At 35.0% G+C, this 14,281-nt stretch overlaps 1 protein-coding gene across 1 annotated transcript; it reads right to left on the reverse strand.

The window, feature by feature from the left end:
• Positions 1-12,292: 12,292 nt before the first annotated feature.
• On the reverse strand, positions 12,293-13,184 carry LOC110037956. Its single transcript, XM_020742705.1, has 2 exons — positions 13,058-13,184; positions 12,293-12,729 (listed from the first exon to the last, which is right to left on the reverse strand). The coding sequence occupies exons 1-2, from the start codon at positions 13,167-13,169 to the stop codon at positions 12,542-12,544; spliced, it is 300 nt and encodes a 99-aa protein (XP_020598364.1). The 5' UTR covers positions 13,170-13,184; the 3' UTR covers positions 12,293-12,541.
• Between the last annotated feature and the right edge of the window lie 1,097 nt (positions 13,185-14,281).

Raw genomic sequence — 14,281 nt, forward strand, 5'->3', positions numbered from 1 at the left:
TTTTTTTAAAAATGCTTGTCTAAACTAGAGGAACATATCTATGTGGTTATGATGCCATGAAATCAACTCAAATCAAATGAAGAGTTCAAATAGGCTCGGGAATAAGAGAAGTTTTATACTTTGGCTCTAAGAAGTGAAGCTTTAATCAGAGGTTCTTGGTACGTTAGTCGTGATCCAAAGAGACTAGGTATTGAGTCTCTAGTCTTGGTGTAAGGCCAAGGTATGATTTTGATCAAGGTCGATTTTGGGTGTTCGTCTAGAGCTATTGTAGAGGTTATTTCAAAGGATAATTTGATGGGGCTTTGCCTTCTCTTGTTGTTGTGAAGGAATGGGCACAAGAATTTGAAATGGGCACAAGAAATTGAAGTTTGGTGGAGTTTTTAGGGATGTCTTGTTTCTACCCTAATTTTCAAGCTTAAAATTAGGGTTACACAGGGGGAATCAAAGCAATGGAGTGATTGGAATGGGCTGTGGAGGTCTCAAAGAAGCTCTGTGAGTGATTTGGGAAGCTCTCTCTGAGAAAATTTTAGCACACCTCCTATGGTCGTGGAGGTGAGTTTTTGTAAAGATGGTCATGGGGTGGCTCTCAGGGCAAATGTTTGGGTGCATTGTGGTGCTTAGGTGGAGGGCAGAGGATCTCTACAATTTGATTTGGCTGAGCTGAGCTGGCCTCTAGGCTCTAGGTTTGAATTGGGTGAAATTCAGGGGGAGGTGGCTAGGAGCTCAGGGCATCCAGGGGAATCTGTCAAAGCAATTTAATGCAATGGGCTTTAGTTTTTGTATGGGAAGTATGGGTATCTTAAGCATGTGCATTTTAGAAATAAGATCCCTTAATTTGGGGGACTTTTGGTGCATGGTTAGGTGGTTAGATGGGCTTTGGCTCAGTTTTAGGGCCTGAACAATGGCTGAGGTGGAGTTAATTTGATTGCTTTAAGGTGGTTTGGTCATATTTAATGCATGGGTTCAATGTGGGTTCATGTGATCAAAGCTTGGGTTTGAGCTAGGCTAGTCATGTCAATTGACCAAATTGATTGATCAACATTATGTAGATGATTGTTATGAAGATTTTTGGTGAAAGGGTTGAAGTGATTTTGAGTTCAATTGGTAGGTCAATTTGAGGGATTTTTTAAATTTGGTAAATTTGGGCATGTTGTGCTAGACATGGGTCTAGGTTGGGCTAGCCTTAGGCTAAGTCCAAATTGAATGGTTCAAATCATCAAAGAAGATGTTGTGAAGATTTTTCATGAAGGGATGGAGTGGAAATTTTGGGGCTAAGGCCATCAATTTGGTGAGACTTTCAGACATGGCCAATTTGGGGCAAATTTGGGGCTTTTGGACTTAGGTTGAAATCAAAAGAAATTGAGGTCTTACCAAGGCCAATTGAAGGTCAATTTTGATGTATAGGGATGTTATGAAGATTTTTCAACACAAATTGTGGCCAATTGAATAGGCTATCGGTTCAATTCGGTGGAACCAAGCCATAGGGCCAAAATTGGGTTTTTGATCTAACTCAAAATTGGGTTCAAATCATGACCAATTGAGCTAGGATTTTGTCTAGATTGTTCACATCAAGGGTGGATTTAAAACCAATTGGATAGACATTTGAGGTAATTTGTGAAAAATATGAGCCTTTAATTTGGGGGTTTTGGTCAAAGATGATCAAATTGGCAAAATTGGGTCACGTGATAGTTGAGAAAGATGAAATTGGGAATATTTGGGAGGTTATGATTTTTTGGGATTTTTGAAATTTTGGGGTAAGGAGGGGCATTTTGGTAATTTGACCAATTTTGATGATTTTGGGTAGTTTTGGGTGTTTTATGATTTTGGGAAATGATTTTTGAATTTGACCAATTTTGATGATTTTGGGTAGTTTTGGGTGTTTTCAAGGTGTTTGAAATGATTTTTGAGTAGATTTGGAAATTTTGGGTAGATTTGGAAATTTTGGCCAAATTTGGGGCCCTGAGGGTATCTAGGTAATTCGGGAGAATTTAGGGGCAAAAGGCTAGTTTGGGTGTCTTGGTAGAGTTGGAGTGTCAACCACTATTAATAAGTCATGGACTAATGGAAATCCCATTTTGGGTCCTCTATGTAGTGGTCTTAGCCAAATGGGTCTAGGGGACCATCTACATGAGTCTCCCAAAGATAAAGGGATCAAAGTCAACAAATTTTACGGTTAAGGGTTGGGAGTGAAAGTGAGTGTAAGTGAGTGAACTAGCTCCAGACCAACACCCAGGGTTAAACTTAAGGCTAAACAGTCTTATGGGGATTCCCCTTGAGCTTCCTCATATTGACAACACCTACTAAGTGCTAGAGGTTAGGAACAATATGTGGAGCTTTAAGTTGAGCAAAGAATGTTTTAAAGTTTCTAATGGTGATGGTTCTATGTCTAGTTTTCTAAGAATAGTCCATAGGAAAGTCTTATGGCTAGACCTTAAGCTACTAAAGAGAAAAAAACTAAACCTCAACCGAAACATGAACCAAAAGTGAGGTCAACACCTCTCTTTATAGCTTATAGAGAGAAAGATCTCAACTTGAGATCCCAAGTCTTGTGGTTGGCTCCTGTTGGCAGTCAACATGGGAAGGTTGTTGTTTTTAAAATTCCTATAATATATATAGGATATCCTGACGCCGGGGTTTTAAGAGATGTTTAATTTAATTTATATATATATAATTTAAAAAAGTAATATTTTAATTTTTTTAAGTATTAGATCGAACCGATCTCATATATGCAACAGCTTAAATAAATGAGCGCAACACCGCAAGTGATGTACTTATCTCGAGGAATACACATATTACTTGATAGTGAGATTAAATTAAATAAAATATAGAATTTATGATATCTGTTTTGGTTTATGAAACCTTTTATGTTAACCGACAAGTTCACAAAATTAATATACAAAATTAAATAGGGTTTATATTAAGTTGGGTTTCAACTTTGCCTATAAAGGCAAACCTCTATAGTTAATTACATCTTAGGTAACTGGAGTCGCTTACGTATACTCTCAATTCACATTTGTTGGTTTTGCCTTCAATAATTTCAAATTTTAAGTTTTTGAAGATTGGACATTGTAGATTCAAAAGGAATGGATCAAGTAGGAACAATTATTTTTATGAATCCAAACGGAATGAAAGGGAAGAGATGTCATTAATCTGAGGGAACCTTAATGATTTCTTAAACTATCTTAGTATTTGGCTTCAATTTTAAGAAAAAGTTATTTGATGTTTCATCCTGCCAGTTTTTATTATTTAGGGTTTACATTTGCATGACGTAGTCATACAAATAGTTTGGAAGAGAGGAAAGTTTACCTCATAACAAACGACAACCTCGGAGCTTAAAGAGAGTTAAAGTTACAACATGATTGTGCAAAGGCCTAAATATGAGTTGAGGATTTATGTCATACTCGACGAGCTACCCCAAAACCTTATGACTTGTTATTTATTTCTAATGAGAGGTGTGTTGTTGTAGACCCGATTGATCTCTTGAAGTTGTTCTTCTATAGATTCTTATCGTGTTGCCCACGGTCTTAGCTCCAAGGTCCTCATTTGAAGTGACAGCTCAAGTTAAGGGTTTATAGTTTCAAGTTTTACAATTTATGTGACAAGTTTAGTTGTTGTTCAAGTGTTATGGTGGTGTTATAGTTAATTAGAGCGACACCGGTTAGGATCTCATGGTTCCCTCATTTTGATACCACTTATTTCTTTCGAATTTATTTCGTCTAAATAAGTGGTTAAACTTATTTAAACGGAGATCTCGTAAGCAACCGTAGGTTTCCTCCCCGAGGGACTCCCGTAAATTAAAAATGAAATATTATATTGTATGTTGTTCTTGAAAGAGTTTAAGTTTAATTTTAAAAAAGTTTATCTTAATTTTTAAAATAGTTTTTTTGGCTTTTGAAAAGTGTTTCAACCAAGCATGCATAATATACTAAAGCATTGGTAAATTGTAGGAGTAAAATAATAATAAATAAATTGTAAATGCATACATGCCATCCTCTCGCTGCTTTCGCTGAAATGTTAGCATTCATAATCATGCATATATTTAAAAGTGTAAAGCAAGGACAATTACTAAGTAGTACTGAAACTTTAATGATTTAAATTCAAGAGAGACCTCGATTCATAACATGGTGTCCCTAGAGGTTTTAAGTATAATTTTCTTCAACAAAGCATAAAAAGTTTAATTATTCTTCAAAATATCGAAAAGATTATAAAAGTGTTCGGGGCATATTCCTAAACAACTCTTAAGAATCCTTTAGGCTATCTCGAGTTAATTTGAGCTTATTATGTTGTTGAATAGATCACCATGAGGTTCGTTAAGTTTAAGTTGTGCTCAATTTTATATCTCAACTAACCAATGAGAGAGGGGTCAAGCAAGCATGAGCATGTAGTGTTTGAAAGGGATTAATTATGGTTCATTTTCCAACTAACACTAAAGTTTCTATAGATTAAACTTAGCCCACTACAAAGCTCAAAAAAACACCATGGGTGGATGTACAATTTAGTAAAAGTCATACTAAGAAGATTTAATTAAAAAAATAACCTATGATCATTGGTTTGGGATTTTAGATTAGTGGAGACTCCCTATCTCATGTCCCAAACATTTAAATCATTCAAGTCAACTATGTCTTCCAATGTTCAACAATTTGAATAATTACATTTATACCCTTCTTCTCTAAAAAGGAGGTTAATTGGTTTCTCCCTTTTATCCTTATGTTTCAATCACCTTAGAATATTACTTAGGCTCAAACAATACCCTTTAAACCCTTAGTTCACCCTAAATTTTAATTAGGGGTGAAGATGTGAAAATTACAACTTTGCTCCTAAGGCTCCTATCTTCATAAATCCTTTTAATTAATTAAAATGGCCTTGAAAATTATTTGAACTATCTCTCATGGGTTAATTAAGGAACCAGAGAAGAAATCATATTTTTCCAATCTTTATTTTAATTTATATAATTATTTTAGTCTAAAAATGAGAATTTTCAAAGTTAATTCATTTTATCAAACAAGGTAACGTTTATGTCCTCAGAAAAATTATTAATAATTCACATAGGTTAGAGTACCACTTGGGTTAAATTTCATGAATTTTTGAATTATATTTTAATTTTTATAATTATTTGTTTATTTTGATAGTTAATTTAATAGAAAATGCATTTTATTTTGAAAAAAAAATCAATTTTATATTTTTCGATGATCTCGTTGACTTCAAGGAACTCAGAGAAATTTATTTTGTATTTTTTATATTTATTTTATTTTTTTAGAATTATTTTAGTGAAAAACTAGGAAAAACATTTTTAGGCATTTAAAAATACATAACTTTATTTAGAAAATTAGGAAAAACATTTTAATTAATCCAAGTGGACAGAAAACAATTAGAGACATTTTGGTACAATTTCTTATTTTTGTGTGCTTTTTTAATGTTTAACTATTTTTAAATTGAAAAATAGCCCAAAAATAGACTATTTATTTTAATGTCAATTTTATTTTTCTTGGATACACCTCGTAACAAGGAACACTCTAAACCACTTTTTATAATTATTTTTTAATAAATTTTAATTATTATGATTATTTTAATGCAAAAATTTCATTTTTGTTCAAAAATACATCTTGATATAAAAATATGTCAAATGGGTTACAAATTTTTAAAGAGGCTTAATATATTCACTATCTTCAATGTGAATCAAATTTTTTTTATTTTTTAGATTATATTTCATTTATTTAATTTTTAATGGGTTTTAATAGCTTAAATTAAGAAATGATATTTTAAAAATATTTTAACTAAGTTTTATTTTTTTAACACTCCTCTGATCACAGTTAACTTACTAAAGAATACCCTATATATATAATTTGGAAATTAGAGTTCATCAGGCTAGAAGTGTTCTCTGACTTTGGAAAAATCAGATAACATTCTGAATCACAAAGAGAACAAGCCCTCAAATTTTCATTTTATGGTGATTAATATTTAATTAGTTATGATTTAATGAATGTTTAGGGTATTTAATTAATTTAAAAATAAATATAAGTTAAATAATTTTAATTTTTGGTCCACATAATTCTTCTTTGTTCACTGAGCACAGGGGTATTCTTATTTTATTTTTATGATTTTTCTACACCAAGTTATGAATTTTCGAGGTTTTCTAAATTAATTAAATCAAAAAAGCCTATTTTTCAACTTATCCACATCGGCGCCATGCAATACTCGACAGCTTCGAGCTTTCCATGCTTAGTCACACTATTGGATGCCGCCTTCTGAGTTAGCCGCCGCTCATTCTGCCTTTATTGCTATATACATTCGTCCGAAGCGATCTGGTTCGTTCGTCTGATACATGCGCGATCAGGTGGTTTCTGGTCATCATTCCCAAATGACCCAACACATAAACTGTTCATTTTCTAAACCTAATTTTTCCCTCTATTCTCAACTAAATCATGCAAGGATTGTTCTTAAACCATTTAGTCGAGGAAAACACATCTATACGACTACATGCTCGTGAAATTAAACTTCTCTTCACAATTGGTGAGACCGAGCCAAAAATTAGGGTTGGTGATTTATACCTTTGCACAAGAGGAGAGGCCTCGATTGGGTGCTTGCTGAAGCTTTAGTGGAGTCCAACAAACCTTCTCAAAGTGTTGCTTTCCTATGGTATAAGGTCCACGTAGGAATTCGATCGAAGGGTTGCACGGGCTTGGTCTAGCTCAATGGCAAGGACTCAAAAGATGGAGCTTTTAGTAGGGAACTTCCTCTCTTGCTCTGGTGAAGCTTAAGAGTGATTTAATTTGGGGGAATTGATTGAGTTAGAAAGATGGCTGTGAAAAGGTCTAATTTTTTTAAATTGAAATTTATTCCAAACAGTGGGAATTTGGACAGGAAAGTGGTGGGATTTGGCTTCTCGGGGTTGTAAAGGGATCTGGTGAAAATTTGGAAGAATTTTGTTGGGGTTTAAGCGCCACTTCTTACTTTGGCCATAGGAAGTCCTCTATTTCTAGATGGGACTCTGGTGGCCAACAGGGCATGCCATGGTGGTAAGGAAATTGCTTAGATGGAGGGAAGAAAGGTTGTGATGGCCAATTGGAGTGAGTCTGCTCAGGGGAGTAGAATTTTGGGTTTAAGCCATTTGGGCCCTCTCGCACATGGGATTTCCCAGTGACTGAGGAGGCCGACCAGGTAGGTTCAGGTCACCTCTGAGATTAGGGAAGTCGGGAGGACTTAGTGGTCAGCTCAATTTGGTTTTAGGTAAGCTCCAAGGTGAAGAACCAAGGGAAAAAAATGGGGGTTCAGCTAAGTGAGCTAGGTTGGGTTTAACCCTATGGTCACATGCCCAAACATGGTCCCAAGGTGGCAAGGGTGTTTGGACTAACTACAAGGAAGGTTTGGGTGAGGTCAAATAGTTGACTTGGTCATGAGGCAAAGGGTTAGATGTATCATGAAGAGGAAAAATCTATGTGAAGGAGGGAGAGGGATTGGTCACCTCCTTTTACCATTTTTGGCAATTTTGATTTTATGAAGTTCATGGATGACTCCATGAGACATGCCATGTTATGTATGAGCCCATGGAAATTTTTCATGCAAAAAAAATTTAAGAATTTTAATGCATTTAAATGGAAAAGACAACATGCCGAACTTTGGATAAAACCTCATGTGTATACATGGTATGGTTGTCTTCATGCAAATGATAAATATTTAAATTAAGATGGGATGATGAGGAAGAGATTTTATGTCATGTGGGCTCAATTTGGGCCTTTTAAAATTAATGTCATGGGCTTTTGAAAATGCATACGGGTACGGGCTTTTAAAGTATGCATGAAGGACTTCAATTAAAATTAACCATCTGCTAATCAAATTGGGCTTGGGTTTGATTGAAATTGAGTTTAAACTTTGAAATCTGGTAGGTTAGGAGTGAGTTGGATGAAAATTGGGGGTCAGTTTGATCAATTGGGTGCAAATTGGGGGTTTTGGGCCTTTAGGGTCATTTTCAGAAATTTATGCAGTTTTGGTGGAATTGGGCATAATTGAAGGCATTAGGTGATTCAAATTGATTCTTGGGATATTTAGAGTGAATTTGGAGACTAATAATTTTTGGAGTAACTAGAGATTTTGAAAAATTTAGCGGCAAAATTGGAATTTTGGTCAAAATTGGTCAATTTGGTCACATTCGATTCATTTAGTGGTTGAGATTGGTTTAATGGAGGTTCGAAATTATTTGGGAGGTTTTGGGAATTTTTGGGACATGAGATGTAATTTGTTAGTTTTTTGCAAATTTATGGGTATTTTGAGAATTTTGGGGAAATTGTGGTATTTTGATCAATTTGGGTAGTTTGAAATGATTTGTCAAGATTTTTGGAGATAATTTGAGGTTTTGAGCCACCTTTAAAAGTTTAGGGTTCCAATGGCATTTTGACAACTCTGATACATTTAGCCAAAATTGGGTATTTTAGATGGGATTAAGGTTTAAGGTAATTGGTCATGGGTCTTGAGTACACTTAAGAACATTGGAACGAAGTCTTGCCAAATGGAAACTCCTTCATGAACCTTCACATGTGTGTCCTAGCCATCTCAACCAAAAGTCAGAGGCTCGGGACCATTCATTTGAGTCTCCAAAAGAGCAAAGGGAAGAAGGCTCAATGAGTGTAGTTTCAGGGTTTTAGGATAAGTAAGAAATTGTGATGTGCTTGAGTGTGTGAGAGACCAAATCATAGCCACCCAGGGTTGTCCTAAGTCCAACTATCCCGTGGGAACTCATCTTTGAATCCTCACATGTTGGTCTCAACCTTCGAAGTGTTGGAGCTCCATGATCATCCATGCGGGTTACAAAGAGAGCAAGAAAGTGGTTTGAATTTCTATGTAGGTAAGCTTCATCTTTAGGTTTCTAGGAAAGTCAACGGAAAGTTCATATGGCTAGATCCTAAGCACTAAGAGGAATGAAAGACCACCAAAATTGGGGTCAACAAATGGACCCTCAATATTGGTGGTGTGCTAACTAAGCACACCACACGGATTTGTGTTGACTGAAGAGATCAACAAAGACAATACAAACGTTTCAAGCCAACACACTTACAACAAAATGCAGAAAGAGTGAAGAAGGTTACTGCTCGGAGTATTAGGTGACCTTCGATCAAGACCACAAATTCTGGAACTCTCGCTTGGAATTAACGGGTGAACTTTCAAATCGGCAAATTCCAAAAGGGGATTTGAAATTCATGCCACCATTTTGTGTTTGTTAACCCTTACAAAGGACTGTTTTATGAATTTATGGAAAAAACCACCAGGGAAATTGACGGTCAAGGTGAAAATTCAATTTGTTTTGTTTCATTATTTGGTTTTGATTTAAATTTAGTTGAAATTTTAGTTTCAATTTTAACTTCGATGAAATTTCGGGGATTAAGCATAAGCGAAGAGACCGGATCGAGACGAAAAGCACAGGGACTCACATCGGGCTCAAAAGATCGATCGAGAAAACGTTTACTACATTGAGAAGAAAAACACAGGGACTCACATTCGACCCAAGAGGTAGCGAAAGTATAAATCACATTAGGAAGAAAAGCACAGGGACTCACATTTAACCTGAGGTTCAAGTGGTGTTGAGATGAGAATAGGATGCTTTACTCCATTTAAGAGGGTCTCACACCTATTTTGAAGTGCAAAAATGAGAAAAAGATGTCTTACTCCATTTAAGATGGTCTCGCATCGATCTCGAAAATAAGATAATATGATGTCTTAATCCATTCAAGGTGGTCGTATACCTATCTCAAGATATGGGAATCAGAATTTTGGTACTGACCCAAATAAAATGAGAATCAGAAGTCTTACTCCATTTAAGTTGGCCTCACACCGATCTCGAAGAGATAAGAATCAGAATTTGGGTACTAACCCTGAGATAAGAATTGGAATTTGGGTACCAAACCAAAAATAATGAGAATCGGAACCCTTACTCCACTTATGATGGTCTTACACTGATCTCGAAGAGATGACAATATGATCTCTTACTCCATTTAAGGTGATCTTATACCTATATTGGAAATGTGGGAATCAAATTTTGGGTATTAACCCCGACATAAGAATTGAAATTTGAGTACCAATCCATGAATGAGAATCAAAATTTGCATACCGACCTCGAAAAAGAATAAAATCAAAATTTGGGTATTGTGCAAATGTTATGAACCGGGGTCCGTTCTTATTCACAACATGATGATACACTTCTTAAAGTGTCTTGTCCTATACTCGAGAAAAATTTGTGGAAACAAAAACTATCAAAAGGAATCTTTAATGTTGTGAACACTTCTGTAGATAGTTTTCAGGAGAAGACTTATGAGAAACATTATATTAAATCATTTGAAGAAAGATTGAGGAAATTAAAAGTTGATATCAAACGATTGTCAACACGAAGAAAAGATAATTCTTCGAATAGTCCAAACGAGTAATTTGCATAAATAAACATAGTAGAGACACGAGCTACTTCCTCAGCACGAGAACTACCTCCGTCAAGTGAAGAAAACATAACATAAGGATTAGAAACAGTTATTCGACAACGAGATGAGCAAATTAATCGCCTTGAACAAAAAATTGAAGAAATGATGACAGTTTTACAAAATCTATCACAAACAACTCTATTTGTCGTTGAAATCATCAAGCCTAAGACAATACATATTCTTGAAGGAAATGAGAGCCAATAGAAATTGATGAATGCACTCAAAAACAAAAACATTCAGCGCAAAGTGGAATCCCAGAAAAAAAAATTACACAGCTTGTGGAACAAAAAGTAAAAGAAACATTGGCTCAGGTTAGCGCCTGATCATTGACTCCAAAGGGTAGACCTTATCCATCAGAATTTGATTTTGTCCAATATCCTAAAGACTTCGTTCCACCCCTCTTTAAAATGCTTGATGGGACCGACAACCCTCGTCAACATCTAGCACATTTCAGAGCAAGCTGTTGCAACGCGGAGGGAAGCGATGCTCTTTTATTTCGTCAATTTGTTAACAGTCTTAGAGAAGTTGCTTTCAACTAGTATGCAAAAATTCCTAACGAGTCAGTAAAACTGCCTACCTTCAGGAGGAAGCTAAACAAATGAGTAAGATAGAAAAAACTGAGAAGACAAAGCTAGTTATGACATTTGAAAAGAAAACAGAAAATGACTCGACGGTGAAAAGGGCAAGCAAGTAATGCAAGTGTCATCCGAGGTAAAAGAAGCAACGATAGAGTATAAGTCAATCACAACCACAGTCACCTTCACAACTTTAACTTCAACAATCAACCTCATCACAGACAGACAAGAAATCAATATCCAAGAGAATGAACAAGGAATATCCATTCAAGACAGAGCTTGTCGCAAAGATATTCCACAGCTTGATGAAAATGTTTGAATTTAAATTACTTGAAGCTAAAAGACCGGAAAAAGTTGATATGAAAGATTGTCCCAAATATAAAAGACCGGAATGCTCAAACACAAGAACGAAAAATATTGTCTTTAAAGATTGGTTGGAACGTTAACTTCAAAGAATGGAATACAGTAATCCCGAAAGAACAACGGAAAGAGCCTGAAAAAGGGTATAAGTCAATATGATTTCGGCCGATGAACTTATTCCTAACAACCATTTCAACAATGAGGACAGAGAAAATATTGCTCGGAGCAAATCTCTTGTAGGTTCAACATCAACATCCTCTAAGAAAGAGAAGAAAAAGAAAAAGAAAGAATTAAAATGAGTACAATAAGTTGCTATTAGCTCTGAGATTTTTAATACAAACAATACTGAACTTCACCAAGTATAGAAACTCAAAAATTGTCAGAAAAACAATTGAACCAACGACTAACTAGTCATCTAAGATACATCAAATAAGCATGGACCATGGAAAATGAAAACGAATAATGTAGAATACATAATGATTATATTACGTAATGTATTTATATATGATTATCGGATTTTTTTTTTTTTCAGAGAAGAGGCTATTCAATCGCCGTAAGTCATTCTATGCAATGATTTATCAACTTTGTCTACACCAGAAAATCAATCTGCTAAAATGTACCTTCCTCAGAAAATCAACTATCTCAAAATGCTCAACTACGACCTAACTTTAGAGCGGGCTACCAAAAGAAACTCATATGCTACACTAAAAAAATCTTGTCGATTATAAGCTAATTCTTATCTTATAGAATATAGCCACATTTCCACTAGTTCTGATATGGACTTGGGGGCTTTTTTGTCTGTGAGTAGTCACTTATCGCTTGAGTCTTAGCCCCAATAATCATTCTTGCCTAACCTGGATTAGAACTCATCAAATTGATGTGACGAGAGAAAGAAAATTTAGCGTCAACCCAAACCCTTCAAAAAGTTCCATAAGAACGGCAATTTTGTTCAACACTGCCAGCTAGGGCAACAAACTCAAAGTATGAAGTGATTTGGAGCAAAAAAAAAGAAAAAAGTAAAATACATATCAATTTGCAACCTTCCAGTCGATTCTCAGAAAAAGGAAACTTTGATGAGAACTACATTATGTGTTCCTTCGAGCATACAAAAGAAGGCCATCTTTCTATTTGGAGCAAGCAGCTTTTCTATTTTTCATTCTTATCGACCTTTTCTTTCTTTGGATGGACAGCTTCTACAAGCGCCTCAATCTCTTCCTTAGCCCTCTCAAAAAGGTTCGGGCCTTTCACTTTGTCTATCGGTGTTTTCTCATCAATGTCATCACTAGTGCCATGCGTCTCATTATCGTGCGTTTTCTCCCTGTTCACTTCTCCATCTATCAAGTAACTCAATATTGCAGTAAAAACACTTTTATTTAGCTCAAATAAGAGAAAAAAGCAAAAGACATCAGGCAGTGATATGATTTAATTCTATTCAAAATTAACAACTAAATTTATAAGCAAGATAATCACGAGAAATCATATCAATTTAAAGGGAAAGAATTTTTTTTCTTGTCGCCCTCATAGAGAGATTATTCAGAGCACAGATACTGGAAAGAGGAACAAAGAATTCAAATCACTTCCGTTGTTCAGATCAAAAGGGCACATACTGAGAGAAAGGTGAAATCATAGAAGAATGAACGATAAGAAATCTTCGAAAGTTACCTTCTTTCCCCTGATCCATTCTCGAATTCTCGACGGGGATGTGAAGCTTGAAAGGAGGCTGCTGAGAAAAATAACTTGGACCGGTAGCGTAACTGTGTTGCAAGTGTCCCATTAATGGCGGGTTGTAAGGTAAAATAGCAGCCACGCGTTGCAATCATGCTTCATCAATAAACGTTAACGGCCATCTTCGATTCGTCTGGTGGATCCGCGGTGGATCTATTCTAGCGTGTTCTAGGGCTGGAATCCGGAGAAATTTACAGATATTCGGTTAAAATGTAATATTTTGTTATTATTCAAATTTTTTTTTTATAAAAAAATATATTTCCTCTATAGATTAACAAAGAGTAAAGTAAAATTTTAATAAAAAGATTAGAAAAAAATGCTTCAAAAAACTGAATCATAAGAAAAAAAAATCTACAAAACCTAACAATTATGCACAAATAAAGAGTCAAAACATTTTCAATAAAACTAGCCAACCACCAACAACTTCCAACAGAAACATCAACTTAGTTAAAAGAATAAATAGTTTGTGAAAATGCTTCAACAGTTAGCTTGCAATAGAACTTGTTGCAGGGATTCACAATATCACACACAAACAAGAACCAACAAAAGGCCTATAAAGCTTTGATGTTGCAACAACTTTCTAGAACCAACAAAATAAGAAGAACATTAAAGGACAAAAACTAAACAAATAACTATAAAAACTCCAAAATACATAATTTTTAGTCTTAGTAATGTAAAAAGGTAAGAAATCTCATGAGCTCATTTAATCCCACTAGAAAATGCTAAAGAACTCCATCCAGGAAATTAGGGATGTATACAAAGCAACCAAATGCTAATAGGTTATAAAATGCTCCAACTAAGCCGCCTCACAAGTAACCCAACTATCCAACTAAAAGGAAGGTATATATTCCTTGTTCAGTTGCATCTTATTAAAAGGATTCCATCTTGTATTAGAAAACATATTAAAGATTTAAATGTTTCTTTAAGATAGCCATAAAAGTGAAAACAAGCAACCAATAAAATCCTTAGATATGATTAAGCCCTATATCAATTTATGGGGAACGTCATTGCTAAGAACGCACCAAACCTCCCACTAACTAGGAAATCTAAGTTATGAAGTAAATGTAATAGGATGTAGAAAGCAAAAAAAAAAGCTAAATCTTGTAGAAGGTAGAATTGTAATTAGGAATATCATGCTTAAACTTTCACCTATTGCTCTTT

The sequence above is a fragment of the Phalaenopsis equestris genome, unplaced genomic scaffold (genome assembly GCF_001263595.1).
Source record: "Phalaenopsis equestris unplaced genomic scaffold, ASM126359v1 Scaffold227888, whole genome shotgun sequence".
Lineage (NCBI taxonomy): Eukaryota > Viridiplantae > Streptophyta > Magnoliopsida > Asparagales > Orchidaceae > Phalaenopsis > Phalaenopsis equestris.

What these genes read in the sequence shown, in the direction of transcription:
- LOC110037956 (XM_020742705.1), bottom strand. Translation starts at nt 13,169, where the DNA reads ATGGGACACTTGCAACACAGTTACGCTACCGGTCCAAGTTATTTTTCT. An exon ending in AATGGATCAGGGGAAAGAAG is followed by an intron (nt 12,730 to 13,057) that starts GTAACTTTCGAA and finishes GTTACTTGATAG; the next exon opens with ATGGAGAAGTGAACAGGGAG.